A 21,214-nucleotide genomic window follows, 5' to 3' on the forward strand; every position below is an offset into this window, starting at 1 on the left:
AGTGAAATTAATTTCTTTCTCATTCCGTCTAAAATTGTGCTAGAATTTGCATATATTCACAGTCAGGCTTAGTGCAAACAACCCTGTCGCCTGATCAAATATTTTAACCATGCTAGCAGATAGGGTCTGAGCGTGGCAATGTTTGTTTCCCTGAAGATGAATCCTACTACCGCCACCAGACCATAATTTCCATATGTACTGTGGGCTGTTTCTACTAGATGGTATGTCACAAAATCTTATGAACATACACCTCCCAGAGGATGTACCATAATCGCTCTGCAAACCATCATGATTACATTCACAGTGCTTAAGGAAAATGTCACAAAAACATCTTTAGGGATTTCTATAAAATGTAGCACAGATATTCGTTTCCCCATCAGGATGATGGGGAAGAACTTTAATAACTTTGGTGGTCCTTCCGATTTCCCTCTCACAGATCCAACTGTGCTGAAGCAAATGTTATGCTGAAAAGTTAAATTACATGATGGACGTGGTCCATGGTAAATATCGCTTGCCAAGCATTAGCGCACTAGCAATGTCCTAGGGAGTCTGTCTGAATGCTAATGGTCGCATTTAAGCAAGGCTGCAAACACTTCGACTTGTGTTATCAGTAAAACATACAGGCATGTTCATTCCTCAAATCAGACGGCATTACTGAGAACTGGATTATACATCGACCAACCACAACATTAAAACCACTCACAGGAGAAGTGAATAACATTGACCATGTTGTGACAGTACAATGTTTTGCTGGGAGATGTTACTAAGACATGTACCACCCTCCTAGACCCCAGGCCAGACCAGGCACCCCCACCCCATAGCAATGACAGTCCTTGATGGCAGCAGCCATACCCAACAGGATGCAGACACGTGTGCAAAAATGGTTCAGGAATAACGCATGAAACATGAACAACAGAACAAGGTGTTGACCTGACCTCCAAATCAAGTATCTGTGGGGGTGCACTGGAACAAGCCCGACCACCAGAGGCCCCCAATAAGACCCACAGGACACCCTCAGAAGGCTGATGTCCATTATCCAATGAGTCAGAACCTACACCATATTAGGTAGGAGGTCATAATGTTATGCTTGATTGGTGTAAAATTACATTTTGGTTGAAAAATGACTCTCCCCTTTAACGGCCTGCAAGACAAATGTCTGCACGGTCTGCTATTTGTTTTCCAGTAAGATTTTCAATCATTTAAACTGTAACATTTTAACAATAACTTTAAAATGGAAGGTGCATACTCAGGCCGTCCCATTATTACTTAATCCCTATTCTTTGCTCCAAAAGAAAGGCAGGCTTTCATCAATGCCAGTACATTAAAGCCTAACCATTACTACCTGAATAGGCCTGTAATGGTCTACTCAGAGCACACAGCCATAAAGCAGATGGAGCCTCACTTCAGCATGTCAAGTTAAGTCTAAACGGTTGCAGGAAACGACGAAGGGAATTGGCCATGGCAAAAGGAACAGGAAGGAAATCAACCATGGTGGTCTGCATCATTTAGAGCTATTAAAGCAAGGAGAACAGGATCTGCAGAACCGGCCAGATGTTCGCCATGTTAGGATGAGTGAAGCGAGGGAGGCGGATCATATGCGTAAAAAATGGCATTGACAGTGCACCAGGACAGGACTTGGGGGAATTTCACACCCTGTTTAATGCGCACCGCGACTAGACATCTGATGGACACCAACTCGCCGATAAAATCTAGCAGCCTGTCTCCATGTGTGATCTTGACTCAAGTCAAATCTGTAATTCATGCAGGATGTAATTGATGCTTTCCGTCGAAACACTATGCAAATGTGAAACGTTTTAATGGCCTAACGTACGGTTTTCCCACTCTGGTAAAGATGATAAAAAGTTTAAAAGGTCCTGCAAAAAAGAGGCTGGAGTCAAAAAAAAAAAAAAATCTTTACGACTCCAACTGCTGCACTTACAGCTCATCATTCCTCATTCCTCTCTCCGCTCCCCTCCTTCTCACGCAGTACATAAAATATTCATGTCAAATTCTCACACGTACGCACACAACCTAACACGCACCCCTGCACAAGTAGCAGAAAAAAAGCAGCGCATCTGAGGCAATAAAAAGCAACCACAAAATAAGAAAAAAATGTCTCACAATGTGTAATCCGACAGCTACCCGGCATTAAAACACATTAAGAAATTGGACCATTCTGAGTGAGGTATTTGCCATGTGCTCCTTAAGTGCAGCCCATTCTCTCCTGGGTGAGCAGCATAAAGATGTCTGATTTAAATGTATGGCTGTGCACTGATTTTTTAAGATCTCGCATCCTCGCTCCTGACAATTCCTGCAGATCCCGCGATTATAGCAGGTGCTGCTGCAGACTCATGAATCAATCATCCGAAGATGAAACAGATAAAGGCATCCCGCGTCGGCTGAGAGGGAGCGAGGGGGACATAGGCAGAGAGAAAGAGATGAGGATAAGGATGTAGTGTTGAAGGATAAGATGGCTTCCCCGGATAATGAAAATAAAAGGGTAACATTACTCAGGCTCCAGACCTGCGCATTTAAGGATGGTGTTGGAGGGAGGGAACACTAAAAACCACCCAATTGAATTAGAGAAGCAGATGGATTTACCATCCCTCCCGTAACTTCATTTGGGGGCTAATTGAATCAGCATAGTTGCTGCAGGGAACTTGAAGAAAATAGAGCAAAGAAAGAGCCACATTGGACAGGATTAAAATGAGGCTCCGACAATAATGCCTTAATGAAATTTACATCGGGCATGTTTTCAAATTAGTCTGGACTCTTTCTAAGAATCTTCTCGAATTCTCGTATAATGTTCTCAAGATGATGGAATTATCAGAAGCTTCAGGGGACGTTTTGGAACCGACATACTTTATTTGCGGCTGTTCAAAGTACATGGGAATCTTAAGCTGGAGACGCAGCGGTTCGGGATCAGATATATAGGCCCCGTTTCACAGGCTCCTACGTAGAAGTCTGATAACGGCTCACAACAACAACCCCCCCCCATACGGCCTCCTCCATAGTCAAAAAGCTTGCCAAGTATTGTAATCAAGCACACAATGTTCATGGCTACACAGCCGCAAATTGGATCTCGCCTTTCTGAATGTGAGCTGGCACATCTGCTGAAGCTAGTGTTGGCAGAGGGATCTGCAGTCATGGTCATCTGTTATTCTGGCTTTGAAGATGTGCATCAGCGGGCGTCAGTGCCATAACTCAGATCTTGTCAACAAGTTGGGGTGGGGTGGGGGGAAATAAAAAACAAAAAGGAGGAATAGGATGCCATTAATAGATTCACAGTCTGTGTGTGTTTACAAATGCTTGACTAAGCTATGAACATGAAAATCTTCTCTGCGTTGTTTTGGATAATTAACACTGTCACACCTAATCACCCGAACTTTAAACCTTTTTCAGCGCTGCATCCGAAGGCTTGTGGGCTTATCAGCGATAGCAGCAGAAACCAATTAGATACACTGGCCCTGTAGCGTTCTGTTTCTTTAATTAGCTCAGCAAGAAAACGTGGCTACAGGTGCTGTTCCTATTGATTCGGTTTTGTGCGTGGCGTTGTAGGACAAATAATGATAAAACGCCGCGCAGCCGGTGAAATAAAGAGTGTGATTAGAATAGTCCGACCTGCAGGGAGAAGTGCCTTTTTATCTAGGTTCGACCCGATCAGTGTAGGATGACGGTATCAAAATGCGAGACTTTGGAGGATCCTCTTCTTGGTTCTGAGCATTTGAGAGGGATCAAGGAGGGAGCGCAGGAAGACGATTTGCCCTTAAACCTCTCTATACATTCTTGATGCCATTCTACTCATGCAAGTCATTTCAGAGCACTGGTCTTTTGTTGGTAAAATAAAGACACAATCATTGCTATTCCAGAAAATCAGAATGCCCTGCAATCTTTTCACGCCACGGCGCCTTTACTCTCTCCGAGGCAGCTTGTCGGTTTTTAAAAAGGACACACTCCATCATCGCCGCGTAAACACTCAAGAAGAGATGAGTTTCAGCGGGACAAATTTAAGCCATTCTCCTCTGTGGGTGGATGAAACAAACACTCGGCTAATTCTATTGATTAAAAGAAACAGAGTTTGTTGTCGGCAGTGCTGTATTTGAGGTAGCAATTTGATTAGGAAGCTTTGCTCGGCGAAATTGGTGAAATGATAATACCAGTTTGATTACATCAGATGTATGCTCAGAGGCACTGAGCAAGAATCAATCTAGCATCACGTCTACTTATTGTTCCTCCCAGCCACCGCTCCACACGGGACAATGCTCTATGTGAAGTGACACTTTACGGACTACTGGAAAGGCAGGTGGAGTCGCTCACTTCTAAGATATTAATTCATGAGCTTCAAGATCACAAGAACAATTTGAATTTGCGCTGTTAAATTAAACATGTCTTCAAACAGAAACTGATGACACGAGAAGTATTTGGGACACAGGGAGCGCAGGAGCAGAGTTGCTGTTTTAACTTTGGAGAATAGTTTCTGTGTAATGGCTTTGACCTCCAGAGACCGGAACTTTTTTTTGATATGCATTTTTGATTTCGCCAAGGTATTTGAGATTAGTAGCACCTAAGAAGTACAAATGCTAAGCATCATCTTTGAAAAAGTGTCCTCATATGTGGACACGGATTATTTTGCTGTATAAAACGAAAAAGTCACCAATGTGTAACAGTATTTATTTCAATTCCTGAACATTGCCGAACAAAAACACAATTGCTAATTAGTGACATTGTAGCTCGACACTATTAATAGAATTTGGTAAATTCGAGCATAGTATTAAACTACAGAAGTTAATAAGCATTAATAAAGAAGTTAAAGATGTAAAACTTGATGAGGTATTGTACCTTGTCCACCACTGTCCCGTTTTCGACAACATGTTTAAATGAAGCAGAATAAGAAGCTGCCACAAACCTAAAACTTCATGTCCTGATATATATATGGAGAGAAAGAGAGAGAGAAAGAAAGAGAGAGAGAGAGAGAGAGAGAGAGAGAGAGGAAAAGAGAGAGAGAGAGAGAGAGAGAGAGAGAGAGAGAGAGAGAGAGAGATTTCTATATATTATGTATTCCATAAGATAAAGACAGATTAAGTGGTTGCCATCCCTGGTATGTATCATTATTATTTTTTTTTGTATGGGAGCACAATGAAATCCACATTTAAAATAGAAATCTATTAATACTACTCTTGGCAAAATATATTTAAGGTTTGCTCCCTGCAAAACATACTCAAGTCCTTCAGTTTGACTCAGTCTCGAGTGTGTCTTGTTCTGCTTCTACCTCATTCACTTCTCCTCGTGACTTACTAGGCAGTAATCAGTGGCCGTTTGATGGACTGAGTTTCTGAATGCATGAACAGATTTCTCCTTGCTGTTTGGTTACCGTGTTGTTTCAGACACGATCCACATAAAGATGCAAATCTGCTTCATACGTTTTAGTCCAAATCAACGATTACGTTCAGTTGCCATTACATTGAGATTAATGAGACAGGAAGGGCTCTATGCAAGGCACACGGCTGATTCTCCCAGTTCAAATGTTGGGTTGTGTCCATTCGAAGTGCAACTTGCTCGGTGCATTGCCTGAACATGACGAGGTCGCACTCACCTTCAACCTTCTGCTCCTCAGATACTGACTTGTGTTCTCCCAGTGATCCTTCAAACCATCCTAGGGTTTCTCCAGTATGCAAATCTTTAAGAGGTGCTCAGCTGAGTGAGTGACAACATTTGTCCACCACTAATAGGCGGTTTAGGCTTCTGTGTCAATTTGACGACAGCGCAGGGCATACGCAGGCCCTAGAAATGCAACTACATGCCACAACGATGCAGACCGCAAGAGCTGTAATTGCTCTGTTTGGTAGTAGCATGCTTCTTTGGAATCTCTGGCTGCTTCATCTCCGCAATTTTCTAAAGTGATTGTTTTGGATGGTTAACTGAGGAGGTACAGCGATACAAACATTTGTACGTCTTGTCTATTGCTGAAAGCGAAGCAGGAAGTAGAAACAATTATTAACCCAACTGGCAAAATAGACACAGCGCTGACTAGTGTTTGGGTGGCATCGTTGCAGAACGAGCCAGACTGATAATCGCACAAGTACAAATGCCTCACACCACTGTAGGCAACGTGCAAAGTTTACAGCGTCTGTGTCCCACAGTACTCTAAAAGACTCTTAACCATTGCTTCAGTGTTACTGAAGCAGTTAATGGTTTCTTCTTCTTATTTCAGGGCAGTTTCTTCCAGATATGGATCAGATCTAGAGATTTAAACGGCGTGAAGACCATCAACCACTACCTTGCAAAGCTCCATCAGGATGTCACAATGTTTACACACATCAGAGGTGATGTGTGAAGCTTTGGGCTGTGAGCTGAAAGAATGGAAGCTGACAAAAACCTGCTGATGCCACGATGCCAGCAGCAGCAGAGGGTCTTTCCCTGCCACTTAGCTCAAACCACTTTACAGTGTTTTTCTGAAGATGCTAATGTATTTGTCTGCGGGTCTCTGGGTGACACAGAGCGTCAGAGCGTGTATCTGGCGCCCTTCGTTCAAAGCCAAAAAGAGTGAATTGGGCGGCTCAACCACCTCCTCCCTGGGCTTCATCATCTCTAGTGACCATTCACTGCACACATGGATTTAGCCAAAGTCAGGAAACAAATGGCCGCAACCCAATTTCTGTCCCCGGCGTTTTCTGAGGATTCCCAACTCCTGCCACTGAAGACAGAAACAATTTTGAGGCGAAGCCATTTATTGCCGTTGCACTCTGTTTATATTATTCAACTGGATTCCCGGGGCCAACAATGTGCGCCCGTGGAGCGCAAGCAACATTTCACCCTAGCACCGAATATAAAGAGATGCACCGCGCCCATCATTCAGAACGAGGGCACAAGCACTTCTGAAGTAATCACACTCTATTCCTGCTACTGGCTCCTATTGGCTGCCACACGGGAAGAGAAACTACTATATATCCTGACAGAGAAAAAAAAACACAGTGCTTATAAGGTAGTGTTAGGCGGGTAATAACACTAGCAGGAGCCTGTTGAGCACTCCTGCAATATCACAGCTGTGTCACTGACAGGTCACTTTACTTGTGTCTCTTTACTTTGTTTCCACCGTCTTTGTTTATAGTCACCCACTGTGCTTTCTCCTTGGTCTTTTGTGTTCCAGCAGAGAGGCACTTTTTTTTTCTGTTCCTAAATGTGCATGCTACTCCTTACCTTAGACTCTTTTCTCTTTGGCACTTGGCTATGCAAACATCCACTCTCAGAGCTCCGCATTAGTTAGGCTAATTCTGTGAATTCATAGCTCAGTCTTCAATAAAATAAATAAATAAAAAATGCATCCACGCTTGCTACAAAATAAACAGAAGCAACAAGTAGGATAAATCTGTTTAATGCGGTGTAAGCATCAATCCTCATCGACTTAGACAGAACAATGTCTTTGATTTAATTAGTGAAATTAAGTAAAAACTTTGTCTAACAATCTGACAGTAATAATAATAATAATAATAATAATAATAATAATAATAATAATAATAATCGCAGACATCTTCTGTTTGCAGCCAAGGATGACACAAGTTAATGTGTATGCAAATGTACTGCTTGCAGTGGGCAAAAAGGAACGGCCGCTACCACATTACTGTATTAGGCAAAGTGTGAACTGATATGCAACACTGGCTCTAGGCTGAATTTAGTGCAAACATCATTACACTATTTGCATAGGGTGTATGGTCGTTCTTTCAAAGTTTTCACACATGCTCCGGCTCACTCTGCATCATCAGAGGCAGAGGTGATTATCAGGGTGCCAGAGCCACACGCCACACATATTTATCACTTTTAGGAGATAATTGGGTGTGAAAACCTTGGAGACAGTGGATAACAAATGAACCACCGGAAAGGAATAATGTTCATAGCTTGTTTTGTAACCTTTGCTGGCTGGAGATAGAAATTTAACAAGTTACAAATGAAGCGATGCTGGGGATTTTTTGTGTTTTTTTTTGTCCCTACACAAAGCCATGCATGCACAACAGTACGTAACTTGTTGAGTCAACAGATATTTCATCTCAGGGGAAACAGTAGTACATGTAATGTAAATTGTGTTAGTGATCCATTTTAGTGTAGCGACTTTTCTGGAACTTAAAGAATCGAGGAGAATCTAAAACCAGCAATGAAATAAAATACTCGTGGATAAGATATTATCAGAGATGTAATCACCTCAAAAATAAAAAACTGGCCCCCTCTTCCATCTAAAAACCTACACAGTGCTGTCCACAACATGAGACGCAATTCAACAGGACGCCTCACTTGTTGACTGCGACTCCACGGAAGGGATAAGAAGAGACATGATCACTCCGTAGCAACCTCGTTTATTTGTTCGTTTGAAACATGTGTGCCATAATCCACCGCAAAATAAAAAACCCTTCACAGTCCCGAGCAGAGCTAGTCAGAAGATTTGCCCTGCATATGTCTCATTAAGAGGAACACAGTGAAACAGAAAAGTAGCTACTGTCTCTCCAGCAATTTCTCTTTGCAACGTGGACACATTAATGTGCATAATTAACTAATCAGCTTACGCCAGCTGGAACATTTGGCAGCTCGGTCTGACAGCTTCAGCTACTCTCCTGAAAACATCTTGAAGGATGCTGGTTCAGTCTCCCCCTGTGTAATTTTATCTCCTGCCACGCCAGAATAACTTTAGCTTGGACGCCAACCAACGGGTCCGGCTCTGCGTGTTTTTGTTCTGACTTACAGTGTTCCGTGGCACCGAATATCAATTGTGGAGTATTTAGTCAGCTGAGAGCTATGTTCTCAACGTGTTAACCACACAGCCTGGTCAAACAAACCATCAAATATCTTAGATTTACTATTGGGGGTATGTCTAAAATACCTATTTGTTGGTTTAAAGCACCCCAGAGCCATGAATAAAGAATTCTTTAAAGGTTACCAAAGTCCACCTAAGACTCACACCGGCAATGAATTCATCAAAAAATAAAAATACAAGATAGAGAAGGTGATTAGGGCTGATCTCATCACTTGTCAGTTTGCTATACAAGTAAGGTCCCGTTCAGTCCAATCAATCTAACAGCCCACATTATGCTATTTGGTGTCTGCAAAGAGTTTCCCACTGCTTCCACCCCACAACAGAACAGCTGTCTTGATTTATAGGAATACTTACTTTATTATTAAGGCTGATTAATTCCATCACTCTTTGAGGTTTTAAGTCATTCAGTAATTCAGTCCCTGAATCGATTATTTGCCATGGCAACCAGCAGAAAGAAGGCACTGATGGGGATGCATAAGAAAGATGATCACTGAATATCCAACATTATCAATATAAATGTAAAGCATTACTCTGTGGTATACGACTCTCAACGTCTACATTTCAAAAGCCAGATATTCTATACACCAGTGTGTACAGGAATGGTCCTTAGCAGTGGAAGCCATTGATTTCTTTCACTGCATCGGCATGGCGTCTCCTCTTTCCTGCCGGCACAGCATGTAATATGAGGCCGCAAGTTTTTCTTTAGCCACAGCAATCAATTTTGCTTAGATGAGCTCCCTGGTATGGCTGGAGCCTGCCTAAGTACCTGTCTCCTCCGACACATAGAAGACTCCATGCCGTCACCCTCTAAAAAAAGCTTTCAGTGTAATAAAAAAACATGTCTGAATCAAGACCCAGCCAATCTAATAACGGCCAGACAGGTCTGGATGACTACGGAGCGCTAACTGTGTCACGGCTAGGGGAGGCGGCATGCGTGGAGAGAGCGCAAGAGAGGGGCCAAGAAATCAAAGAAATCACTAATCTTCAATTCCCTGAGAAGACGGTCCACATCGCAATTTCTTCTGTGCTATCACTTTTTCTTTCCCCAGTTTGAAGCCGAAAGCACATTTGTTGCCTTTTATTTTAAAAGAACGGGGGGAAAAAATCCAATACACAAGGCCACACGCGAGGGCTTACTGGACACGATGAGTCCGACTAAACTCGCTCAGCCTCCATCAGTCTCACATATTGTAAAACAGGCAGACTGGGAGGTAAGCGTCCACTTAGAGATGCGTCTTGTCCCTTTCAGGAGACATGTTCTGACATCGGTTACTGTAATGAAAACAAATAGATCGGCTGGTTTCATAGAGATAGAAAGCCTGGACTGCAGCCAAGGATGGGCAGGGCTAAGGTCTCCAGCAGAGGCAATGTGGGGGTGTTGGATTCACAAAGACTGGCATGGAAATAAACAGAACTGACTTCCTTTTACTGGCCGTTTCTCAGAAGTACACTGGGAGTGAGCTAACGGAATACGGATTTCAAGATATAATTTAATTCACAATGGACACTGTACCCATCAGTGAAGTCTTTCCAGATGAAATATAATTGAATCCATTGGCATGCATTACCATGTGCACGCCATCAATTACTATGCCAGGGAGGTAAGAGCTAATCCTCCAGCAGAGTCAAAACCAGATATCTGCAAGAAGCCGACTGCCTGTCGTTTGTTTTCCCGATAAAACATTGATTTATCTCTACAGTACCTACAGCAGACAACTGATTCAGCTCAGATAACATCTTACCTGTAGCCACTGTGACTGGTCGCTGTGTCCAGCTGTCCAGGCGTTGACCTTGCCTTGTTTGTCCAAACGAGCCTTCCCTGGCTCCCAAGTGAACATGTCCATGTTGAGCGTCCTGAAGATGCTGGAGGCCGTGATCTGATAGTCCTGGATGTGGCCTGACTTCATCCCCAGTGGTTCAGAACAGCCTGGACATAACAAAAATGAGCAGATTACATTAGCACATGAACATGAACCACGGAGGGCGAATTCTGGAGTGAATTTTCAAATCATTCACGGTTTATTTGTGATTCATGATGATTAGTCCGCGGGTGACAACAGCTCGCTCACCTGTTAGCTCACAGCCGAGCAGCTCCATGCGCAAGGTACAGTGCCTCCTGCAGACCTGGGGGTAAATGCGCACAAACTGGGCCTCAATGGGTGGGGTGAAGGAGTTGGCCGACGGAGCGTTGTTATCGACATTTCCTCTGAAAATCTGTTGCGAGGGATGAAATGACAGCGCATCAGGGGCGGGGAGGACGGCGAGGCGGATCAGCTTGCAATAACGTGACACTCTGCCCGCCGCTGTCTCCAGTGTCTACTCCACACTCAACAAATTGCTGTCATTCAAGGTCAATGAGCTAGAATTACAGGGAAAAATAGACAATTTCTCGCACCATTTGAGCCAGTAATTCATAAGAACAGTGGTGTGTTTTAAATTAGCGCCCCAATTATATCACTCTACCTTCTGGTGGGTTTCATCCAACTGACCTGAGATTAATGACAGAATGATTTGAGTGAAGGGTGCACACACGGTCATGTGTTCTGCGTGTCTAGTTTTGACCAGACAGACACACACACACAAAATAAATAAATAAAAAATAAGCAATCAATAAAAGAGTTGGAAGTTGATACCGCTGAAGACCAGACAGACGCCGTTAATAAATCTGGGAAGGAGTTCGGGGGTCCGGGTCTTCCGGAGCTCAGCCAAACAGAGGACAGCCGTGGTTTGCTGTCAGGAATGATAGAATGCCGTGTGGCCTATTTGGTGGCTGTTCATCCCCAAATAGTATAAAAATTCAATCTAGAACTCATAAAAGTGGAGGGGGGTAAGGGGCAGCAGGATGGGCCCGGTGTGCGCTAGCTAATTAAAAAGCCATCTCATCATGTCCTCCACTCCGTCCTTGACTGAGTGCAGTCTCTAGTCGCTGTGCGTGCGCACGTGCGATGTGTGTGTGTCCTTATCTGTGTGTCACAGAGCAAGAAGCAACGGGCGACGGCGGACGCGCACGCCCATGTCCGCGCGACTCACCATATCCTCATCTTTGCCCTTGACTTTGTACGTTCTCCAGCTCTTCCCGTCGTCACTGTAGGCTACTTTGTAGGACTTGACGTACTCCGGGCTGCCGATTCGCTTTGCACCCTGGGTAATTAGGCCCGTGACCCTCATTCTCCTCTGCAGGTTTATCTGAAGAGAGAGAGAGAGAAAAAAAAAAGAAAGGTGAAAATCGTGAAATCATGGCTTCAGTTTCAGACGTCGCAAGAGCGCGCCGTGCTGCGCGCGCGTGTCGCGGGAATCAATTCACCCCCTTATATCTTTTCTGTCAGGGCCATCCATCTTATTCAGAAAGTCTGTGACCAAATGGAACATTTAATCAATCCCCACGCTCCACATCCAGTCTGTCCAGCCTGCGCAGACTGTCAATACGGTGCCAATGTAAAGCAGCTCGGTGAGCCAAGAGGAAAAGAGCGTGCTAAGAAAGGAGGGAAATGATAAATGGTTTCCATAGATCCTCCTTAGCGCACACAAAGGAGGATCATTATGTACACACCCGGTTAAGATCTTTCGTGTCAGGTCATTTTGATAAAGAAGCCTTGAGGAAAAACTGCAGTTTTTATTTCTTTTATTCTTCTGTTCTACTGCTAGACATTGAATGGGTTTTGATATGTTTTTTTTTTTTTTTGAGCAGTTTTTGCAAGTGTCCTTCATTGTGTATCGCTAGACTAGTCTTTGAATTAATTAGCAAAAACACTCATCCTTCACAAAAGCCTGGATTTCTCCCAAAAGTTATTCAGCTGAAGGAGAGATTCTTCTAAAGGGCAGCCTGACCAACTGTATCTCGGTCAGGGCTTAAAAAAAAAAGTTTTAATAATTCTTGATCAAGTCAAGGAATCTGAAACTATCACGCTCACGGCTCCTTTTCCACCCATGCCTCCGCAAAAAATGTCAATAGCCTGCGTCTAATTACAAGACTGCAGGGAGTTAGGGAGAACATGTGAGTAATATCACACATGCCACATCCCATGTTTTTCCTCCAGTCTTTGCTTTCAATCTGTCATCGCTGGTTGCCTATAAAAGTGCCTCTGGCCCTCTAATTCTGGTGAACTCGCGTCTAAAAATGAGACAGCCAACGACAGCCGGCGACAGCTCACTTCATTGTGACAAAATGAAGAAGCCTGTGGTGACTAAGGAGCGGAGGGTTCATACTCATACATTGTGCTGTCACGCTCGCACACACTGTCTGTTTGTTACAGTGAGTTTTAACTACGATTACCTGAAATAAAAAAAATAAAAAATAAAAAACAATGTAGGTACACACGTAGCAATTTCAGATAAAGTAAATCCATTAAGTATTTTGGCACTAACTTCACACCAAGTCGCTTATCTTTTCAGAGGAAAAAATAAAAGACAAACACGTTTTGACATTTGAAGTTCGTCCGATATAAAAACGCAGCGGCCTAGTCGTCAACAGCTCCAGAACAGACAGGCAGCAGTAATACAGTTTTGTGTCAGTATTAAGCAAAGGGCCATTAACCTAGAATGGCCTGACCAATAAAAAGACATTCACACTAAAAGAGAGTGTGAATCACTCCCATGAATCGAGCTAGTTGTGTATGACTCAAGGCTGCAGTCATTACCGCTCTCTTTGTTTAGATGAGACGACTTAATGTCATACTGCAAACAGGCAAGCCCCAGTTTCTGTTAATCTTTGCAAACTTCAAATTTATTTCTATTTAGGAACATGAAGCGCTTTAAAGGCGATTCCAGAAACGGAGGCCTGTCGCCCACTGACAGTGTGACCGCATTCAGGCAAGTATTCCAGGGGCTTGAGCTCATTTTCTGCCGCAGAAATGGTAGAAGGTAGTAGCTATGAAATAAGGCCATTTAAAGGTAAAATATTTGAGTGCAAACGCTCAAATAGAAAGGCTAAGCCCGCTAAGCTATACTCTCTTTTTTTTTATTGTTAATGAAAACAATCCAATCTATGTCTCCTGGACACATTACAGATAAGAATGTTAGCTCTTTAGGATCCAGCACAAGAAAAGAACTGTTTACGTCTCTGAACTGTCTGAAACTAATGGAGTAAAGTATAATAAGCACTGTTAGATTTTCATTCTAATTTCCATTTGCAGAGACTCAATTAAATATTTTTTTTTCCCTTCTACAAACTTAAACCAATGTATCCGGTTAATTATACATAAGGACCCCTCTTAGAGGCTCAGAGCCGCAGTGACCCACTCTTCCTCATTCGCAGCATTTCTCCGCTATTCTCAGCTTTCTCCATAGAGATAGATACTTCTTGCACTAATTAGAAGCCCTGTCACTAAAAGGCCACTGCTGGGGTAATTGGGGTGATTCTTCACATTTTTAATGACCACTCAGAAAACGCACCTCTGTCACTTGAGTGCTAATAGTGATGCATTTCTTTGTTTGAGCCAGAAGCATCCTCCTCGTGCACACTGCTCGTCTACACACTCACATGTGTCATCGTAAAGGGAAGTGCCAATTAAAAGGCATCAGAGGAAACTGACACGGGGGTGGATAAAGTTTACACCGACAAACACGGATTAACACCGCGGCAACATTAGTACTTATCGCAGTTGGATGGGAGCCACGAGCTGTTCCTGAGGGACTACGTGTCAAAAAAGGCCATAATTCTGATATGTTCCCTTTAAAGTGCATTTGCCCTGTAGTTCAGAGGTCTGGTACTGCAGTGGCTCGTGAAATTTGGGAGGTGTATGTTAAATGCTGGCTCTGTGAGATGCCCAGTGATGGATCAAGAGCCTATTCAGTCCTCAGCTGACTAAGATCCAAGACCTCAGGACTCACACTGGAATATTAGTTACAGAGAAGATACCTCTGTTAAAAAAATACCCCTTAATAAAAAATAAAAAAAAAAAACGACATTCACCTCACTTGTACATCCTTGTGCAAACATTTATACATTCCTGGCTAAGAAACTACAGCTCCCATTGACACCAGCCAACTACTGAGGCCAGAATATTAACACGCCAAGTTTTAGGGACATTGTTATGAGTGAAAATAAATGTTTTAGTAACTCGATCAAATTTGGTACAATTCTTATGCGATGATGCTTTTCTATTTCAGCATTACTTTGTCTGGTACTATGTACACCAATCAGCCATAACATTATGACTGTCTACCCAACATTGTGTAGGTCTCCCTTCTATCTCCAAAACAGTTCATCAGATAATGAACATGGGTCTTCTGAGGGTGTCAGGCTGCATCCTGCTGGGGATGGCTGCAACCATCAAGGAGTGTCACTGCCACGGGGTGGGGGCGCCTGGTCTCGCCTGGCCTACATGAATGCCAGGTCCAAAAGTTTCCCAGCAGAACGATGTACTGTCACAGGATTATTAATGTTATTCACTTCACCTGGCAGTGGTTCTAATGTTGCGGCTGATCGGTGTACGCAAAACTGCGTGCATATTTTGGGAATGAAAATATCTGCACTATTTTTAAAAAGCACAAAAACAAAACAATGCGGAAAGTGTCGCCTCAGCAGATGTGTAGCCTCCAAGTTTGGTTTATCGGCAAAGACAGTGAGAAGTAACGATGCAGAAGAAAAAAGTTTGAAATGAACTCTTCCCCTTTCACTGTTTCACCCTTTTCTTTTCACAGGCGTGCACAGTACCCTGCGTTTGAGGCGCCCCCACTAAAATGAGCCCCCAAAGAAAAGAACTCCAACATCAAAACGTTTCTGATCTCAAACTTCATTCGCAAATCATAAATATCTTTATGTTTGTACAGTGCGATTTAACCTGGTTTCCCGCTGAAGAAGTTTCAGTAAAGGCAGAAAATGTTCGGCGACTATCTTTGTCACTATGCAACATCCTGAGACTGCATATATCCCACAGCTACACTTCACACTTCAGGGAATATCTATTCAGTTTTAATGCCAAAGAAATGACCATACATTTAAGGTCATACTCAAACATGTCTTTGATTTCTAATTGGAGAGCACATCTATAGTTATGTTATTAGTAGCAAGGACTAAGTATTAATCAGCTTAAAACAGGGCAGATTTGTAATTACAAAGTAGGAAACATACACCCTGTGTTTGACATGCGCACAGAGATCTGCTTTCAACACTGTTTCCATTTATGTCTTAATCTAAATTCATAGACCAGTGTCATAAGAAATACACGTCAGGAGAAAATCTGAGCCATGCGTAAGAACTGGAGCCGAAACAATTAGTCAGTGAAAGGCAGCTTGACTCTGGGGAGTTATGAAGGCCATTTTTCACTGTTACTTGACATTTCACAGGCAGAACGAGTAATTGATTAATGGAGAAAACGATCAACAGTGTAATTAATGATGAAAATAATTCCATACGCAGTCGTGATAAAAACTTTGATTCCTGTTGTTTGCTCTGTTTTAAGTGTCCGGTTCAATTATGTCTCACCAGAGTGCGTCAGAACCTGAAAGTCTTCTGCTAAATAATGAAGAACAGAATTAAATGCGTTTTTATGATATATGCTCCATTTCGGTGCTACCAGATCGCGCTCCAGGCATATTAATACATAAATAAATACTCATTTAAAACAACACAACTTCACCGGATGCCTGGCAGAGGGTAACGCTAATGCACCTCCAGGCTGGTTTGCCAATCATGAATATGTAGTACAATAGTAGGTGGCTGCATATGCAAGCGACCTGGCTGCTAACAAGAGACTTTTGGCTCAGAGAGGAACTCGCCGATGTGGGGGCAGTCAGACATTAAATACAATTTCATCATTCGGACATATCCCATTCGTGCCTGCAAGGCATTCAGCTGCAGCCGGTCCAGCCTATAAGACCTTAGCAAGTCCGGCCAAAATGCTGACACGGCACGTAATGGATACTTAAAGCGTGTAGAAAGACAATAGAAGTAGTCTCTGGGAAATAAAGAAGTCAGAATATAAGCTAGCAACAATGCCACTGTTCACTAGCCGACATTTCTGGAAAATCGTCTTTCTGTTGCGATTCTGTTTGAGGAGTTGTGGTGATTTCGCAGCAGGTGTTAAGTAACAGGCGAGGACCATGGTATCAAAGCAAAGAAGGTGACTTTAGCTGCAGCTACAGATGCAAAGATGCTGCACGCGAGCACAATTTTTAATTTTTGTTTTTTAAAGTCTCTTATTGTCACTATTCAAATGCTGACGTAACATCTGCGTTTAATGTTTTCCTTTTTTTTCTCGTCTCGTTTATATGTCGACCCGTGTAGCGTCCATAGTCGGCCATCAGAAGAAGCTCGCTCCCCCCGAGAGACGGCGGCTTGTCAACCTGTATCCCATTCCAGACAGCGTTACAGCCGCTCAGTAACACCCAGTGAGATGTTGTGGCAAGAACAGAACTCAGGCGGCCTACCACCGTCGGTGATGTGACGCAGCTTTGCCTCGGAACAGATAGCCAGTCAAAGATTCCACAGAAATCATCTGGATAACGCTCGCTGTGCTAAATACGCTGCCGTGAGTTTGAGACCTCAGACTAGGACTCGTTGTTGTTTATTTATTTTATCAAAGAACAGGTTTTGTCTTACTGTAAGTCCAAAGGTGTTTTGCAGAAAAAACGCAGAACATCCTAGTGTGTGTGTCCAAAACCTTTGAATCGGTTTCTCTCGTGCAATCATGCTGTGACAGAAAAGCCTCCATCAGGGTCACATTTCAACCACACCAGACTGCAGAATGTTTTAATAACTAAGGTTACACTGGAATCCCCAGGCGGAATAAGAGTCCTGGAGTCAGTTATACTGTACATACAGTCCACATGCCATGTAATGCGACCACACAGATACACATCGGATATATAAGGCTACTAATTAATTAATTAACCGCTTAACTCACATTAAAATATGTGGGGACTCTCTTGGCCTTCACAAGTGATTTGTATTGTTTCGTCCTACCATAACAGCCAGCTGTAGCTTTATTTTGTTGATATTGGTGGGACCGGCAGCATATTTCCCTCGAGTGTTCAAATGCAATTTTATGTGTGAGCTAGACGTGGCGAGGCTGTGGAAAACCCACATTCTCACAGTGCACAGATGTGTGAATGGTATCAAGCCGGCGTGCGCGCACCCAAGTCACAAGCACAGGCCGATGCAAACACAAACAAACACATATTCGGTGTTTGCATGCTTTGTGCGAAGCTGTGTGATGTATTATTCAAAGTGTATTGCTCTATGTTTGTTTGTGATTGAAACATTCGTCGAGGTTTGCAGGGGGGGAAGTGCTGAACTTGGCTGCCGTCCAAAGATACAGCACATACTGCTGCAGAGAGAGAAACCTCACGAACAGCCCGGACAAATCTGAACCCCGAGCCCTGTAAGGGGCTGTCATCTGTCAGTATAACCTGTTTCGCGTGTCAGACATGCAAACAGTCGCAGCCCATCTCTCCGCGCTCCAAAGGCACACCATCGACTCCTTAGCATAATCCCCGAGCACCGAAATGACTGTACACCTCCGTACTCACGTCCCAATTATCCCAGTCTTCTGTAGAAACACACAATGCCTACAGCATCCTGCGCAGCATCCCACGTGGCATCATTAAAGTCAAACAAACTGCCTGAATGTTTTATGTCCCGCTATCCTCACCCTCTCCATGTGCCAGAGTCTTTTCCTCTCACTCATGTTGGCCGCATCTTTGACTCTCTCACATAATTCTCTTCTTCTTTTTTTTTTTTTTTACAATCCCTTTTTTGCCCTCTCTCTTAGTCGTCTCCTGTTGCTACATGTAGCTCCACTTTCTCCATCGTGCTGTTGCCGTGTAGTATGCCTTTCTGTCCTACTTTGTTCACACCTCACTGTCTGTGTATCATATATCTGACAACATGCTCTGAAGTAACCAAGCAGAGGAAAAAAAATATTTTTTTTTTGTACAACTGCACGAATAATAAGTCGCTCTATGCATCATCTGACGTTTTAGGAGCTACAGCTGTCTATAGGTAAGGAAGGCACAATCATTGACTTATGTATTGAAACCATGGACCGCATGGTAAAAATATGGACACTGTGCTCCGACTTCCTTGCATTGGTCAAACTATTTTCCTGGGGATACAGGCGGCGCCATCTCCATGACTTTGGAACCAGAGTCTGCACAGTATCGATGACCCAACCACACTCATTCGGGGTTTTGTTTAATATTAATGAATTAATTAATATCACGCTCGCCGCTGTCTCCACCAGTTACAAAGAGATGTTGGACCTTGAATTCTTATTGCTATTTTATTGTTAATATTCTAGTCCTACGGGGCAGCTTTACGGAGTGATTGCCATGGCAACTTGTAGTCATCGTGAGGTCACATACTGTTTCTATAGTTTCAAATAACTAACTACAAAAGTTATCAGAAAAATGGACACTTGAGTATGCATCAGTATTTTATCGAGTACATGATGACTGAAACCATCCTTGAAAAAATGGACTTAATGTGTATTTTAGTTTATTCACAAACATGGAGAAAGTGGAGCTTGTGACCTATACTGCAGCCAGTCACCAGGGGGAGCTCTACTTGCTTTGGCTTCACTTTAGAACAGCCTTTATGTCATCCATCAGTCTACAGTTCTTAGGTTCACAATTCTGTAGCAGTAGAAATGAACCACATATAACATGCTGAGCTGTTTACAAAGACCTTCAACAATAAGAATAGACTAACAGCACTGCATTAAACAAAGGCAGAGTAATAGAAGAGTCAAGTATCAATGCTTCATTGCTGTAAATGGAAAGCTCCTTTTCATGCATGGTTGACATAAATGAAGGCCCTCTATTGAAGCTCTCTGAAGTACAAGACTGACAAAAGAAGGGAATGAAAAGCTATATACAGTTCATTTGTTTTTAGTAAGAATACTGTTGATATGACTAATGAATTGAAAATGTTCAATGTTGGGTTGCTTGTCCTCTAGAGGGTCGCGGGGGGAGGGCCAAGCTGTCACTGGGCGAGAGGCGGGGTACACCCTGGTGAGGTCACCAGTCTATCACAGAGAGACAGATAACCATTCACACTCACACCTACAGTCAATTTAGCATCTCCAATTAACCTAACAAGCATGTCTGTGAACGGCGGGAGGAACACGCAGTACACGGAGATAACCCACGCTCCACACTCTCCACACAGAAACGCACTAGTCGGCCTGGTTCTGAACCCGGAACCTTCTTGCTGAGGCATCAGTGCTGACCACCACAACTCTGTGCCAGCCCATTATTTGATTGAATAATTACTGTGTGCATTCTGGTCTTAGCTGCTAGGAAACCTTGCCGAAGTCAAACTATGACACAGAATAAGGTGCCACTGCAGACTGTCACAACTGAAAGTCAAAACAAGAGTTGGCAAGGCTGAGGAGACACACACACCAAAAAAAAAAAAAAAATCGTGACCATAAAGTGAAACATTGTTCCTCACACTTGACTACATCTGCATCCGTTCTACCCCTTAGCTCACAGTTTCTTATGGCTTATGAAGTTACCTGTCAAATTTATAGTAACTGTGATAAACTCCAAAGACGAAAACTGCTGCATTTCACAGAGAAAACACATTCATGCAAAGTGCTGTTGTACAAAAAGTCACTTGAAAATCCCACTTCAAGACGTATAAACAAATGTCTGTCTATAATTAGGACTGTGCCTGTGTCTTCACTGGTTCGATACGCCCTGGTCTCTCGTGCGACTGTGCTTTACCTGGATCCACGGCCATCTGTCGTTCTCGGCAGCCGTCCAGGCGTTGACCAGGCCCTTCTTGTTGAGGCGTGCGAAGTACGGGTACCACTTCTGCAGGCCGAAGAGAGCGCGGTGGGTGGAGGAGGCTGTTATCTGTTGGTTGGAGATTATACCGCCCTCCATGCCCAGCGGTCCGGAGCATTCTGGGTGAAGAGACGGACAAAAAGGGAGATGATTTCAACACTTGAATACGTGTTCGGCTCAGTCTATGGAGTGCATATAGATTTTTTAAAAATACCACAAAGCCCGCGTGTTGTAAGGTCAGTGATTTTGCCCCTTAAATGTCTCCATAGTGTAGTCAATATACATGTCCCTCTGTTTAAACCTCTCAGACATTTGTTGTTGTTACTGCATCCTGTTGAAAATTTGTCTTTGAGGTGACCATAATGGATATAAATACATATAATCATTTCCTTTCCTTTGTCATTACGAGGACTCCCACACGCTCCTTCCTGATGAGCTGTGACCGCTTCCAAACTGCATCATCCCCGAAATCTAAACGCTATATTACATCTTTAACTATTTATAAGTGGGGCGCCAACACACTATATCTCCAGGCTAAAGCATCATCCTTTCGTTGAGCAGTCCATATATTTGAGAGTAGCTTCTCATTTGTTTGTTCTTCGAAGAAGAAATGTGGTTGGAAAAAATCCTGATTGATCGTGATTGATGATCACTTAAACTTTTGGTGAAAATCAAATCAAA

At 43.2% G+C, this 21,214-nt stretch overlaps 1 protein-coding gene across 3 annotated transcripts in view; it reads right to left on the reverse strand.

Moving 5' to 3' along the window:
- The window catches only part of edil3a (EGF-like repeats and discoidin I-like domains 3a), a 103,841-nt gene that overhangs the window by 19,148 nt on the left and 63,479 nt on the right, over positions 1-21,214 (reverse strand). For all 3 annotated transcript variants that reach the window (XM_047592334.1, XM_047592333.1, XM_047592332.1), the window contains 4 exons: positions 20,471-20,652; positions 11,831-11,986; positions 10,870-11,014; positions 10,543-10,727 (listed from right to left, as the gene is read on the reverse strand). In XM_047592334.1, coding sequence (XP_047448290.1) covers positions 10,543-10,727; positions 10,870-11,014; positions 11,831-11,986; positions 20,471-20,652 — 668 coding nt within the window. The remainder of the gene's footprint in view (positions 1-10,542; positions 10,728-10,869; positions 11,015-11,830; positions 11,987-20,470; positions 20,653-21,214) is intronic.

The sequence above is a fragment of the Mugil cephalus genome, chromosome 8 (assembly GCF_022458985.1).
Source record: "Mugil cephalus isolate CIBA_MC_2020 chromosome 8, CIBA_Mcephalus_1.1, whole genome shotgun sequence".
NCBI lineage: Eukaryota > Metazoa > Chordata > Actinopteri > Mugiliformes > Mugilidae > Mugil > Mugil cephalus.